Source organism: Seriola lalandi, unplaced genomic scaffold (genome assembly GCF_002814215.2).
Source record: "Seriola lalandi dorsalis isolate HSWRI2012SDOR001 ecotype SW California unplaced genomic scaffold, Sedor1 jcf7180002001318, whole genome shotgun sequence".
NCBI lineage: Eukaryota > Metazoa > Chordata > Actinopteri > Carangiformes > Carangidae > Seriola > Seriola lalandi.
Window position 1 is genome coordinate 1 of NW_019471977.1, and position 1,796 is coordinate 1,796.

General features: G+C 44.2%; 1 protein-coding gene across 1 annotated transcript; it reads right to left on the reverse strand.

Moving 5' to 3' along the window:
* Positions 1 to 451: 451 nt before the first annotated feature.
* On the reverse strand, positions 452 to 1,649 carry LOC111664040 (amyloid beta precursor like protein 2-like). The gene is made up of 2 exons (XM_023418488.2): positions 1,524 to 1,649; positions 452 to 729 (listed from the first exon to the last, which is right to left on the reverse strand). Exons 1-2 carry the CDS (start codon positions 1,618 to 1,620, stop codon positions 467 to 469), a joined length of 360 nt encoding a protein of 119 aa, XP_023274256.2. The 5' UTR covers positions 1,621 to 1,649; the 3' UTR covers positions 452 to 466.
* Between the last annotated feature and the right edge of the window lie 147 nt (positions 1,650 to 1,796).

The window sequence follows — 1,796 nt, forward strand, 5'->3', positions numbered from 1 at the left end:
AAATTTGAGAGATAACCAAACTGAAAAAAAGGGAGCCATTTCAAAACTGGCTAGCTCTATCCGAGCCCTCTGGGGTGTTGGCATGTATATTAAATGTTCCTTTGGGATTTACTTGTAATTTTTCTTCCATCTCGCTGGAAACGTTCCATCCATCACTTTTTTCTCTCCTTGAGAATTCAATCTATTGTTTGGCACAAATGTGACAAAGACGAGAACCATAACTGCTCATTTCCCCCCTAAGCTTTTGGCTCCAACTTAGCAACAAAGCCTGAGGCTTTGTGCATTTATCTGAACTTCAGTAGCGCTGTGTTGAAGGGTAGGCCACAGGGAACTGTGCAGGCACAGATAAGTCCAGACCAATGGCTCCACAGCACATTTTCATTGGCACAAAACACATTGTAAACCTATTCTTCCTCACTGTGCAACAGTCCTGGCGTGCTTTGTCACCAATGTCCTTCAGAAAGACTTATGTGTAAGGCTTATTGCTCTCTACACAGCCACAGTGCGGTTCATGATGCTGCTGCAGTGACTGTGTCTGAGGCTGGAGCTGCTCACCCTCTGGCTCTAAGCGGGACCCCAGGGATGTGACCTGGAAGGGCCGGTAGGGCTTGCCCTCAGACACCGGGACTTCCACGCTCTCCTCTGATGACACGGTGACGTCTGGCTGCGACTCAGAGATAGACGACAGGAACTGGTCCATGTCGGCTTTCTGCTCCTGGAGTAGCTCGTCTGTGGTGGAAAAGGCAAATGACATGAGTATGAGACAGCCGGGCAAACACTAACACCAGTCGACTTGGGACACGGCAACAATGTGCAAAATGAGAGTTTCGCCAATTATTGTTAACATTCCTTTTTCCAACAGACAGAGAGCTGCTGCTGCAAGAGACGCCTGTTCCCATTTCTGTTAACTACTAATACCACTAATACTAATTAGTATTTTTCTGAGAGCTATTTTCCATGTAAATCTGCACATCTCCCAACAGGATGCTGCATGGTGAGAGCTGTGACCCAGTTCTGTCACTGATCCCGCTCCATTTTAATCTGTGCTGCAACACCATGCTATGGTTCCTTTGATGAACCAAAGGGAACAAAAGAAAATATAAAAATAATAAAATGTGCCGGACATTGCCTGTGTTCAATTGTGCCACTGGAGGTGATTTCATCCCCAATACTGATACCATCTTTAAATGTAATTGTGAAAATGAAAGCTGGAGAGACCCTTAAAAAGAGAGTAGTAGCTGTATTAAATTTGCCTCCACAAATACTGAGAAAAAGACTTTTCTCTCTGTCTCTGATAATTGGTCTTCTGGTGTCCTTATATATTCGTGTTTCCCTTTGCTCAAATAGAAGATATAAGAGGAAAATATAACTGAGGGCCACAGGAAATGTGATGTATTTGCTTTATCTGTCTGGCACATGTACGAATTCCATCACTGTTTTCATTTCACCTTACTCTTATTAAAGCACACCGTCCTCCCTCCCCCTCCAAGCTGCCCGGAGGGTCTTGACTGAACACGACTCACCAATTTCATCCTGAATCTCGTCGGCCACATAAGGTACTTTGTAGAGCAGAGATAAACTCTGGTTCATCCTCTCCTCGATCACACGCAGGTGGGTCATCACCTGTCGTTGGAAAAAAAACAACAAACAAACAGGTAAACAGGGTGTCGTGCAACCCAAATCCAAAATCTCCATCACATGCATGGAGATGATGTGTTTGATTCCCAAGATCCTGGATAATTCGCAAACAGAAAGCAATATAATACAGATTTTGATGTACAATGTTACTATTTACA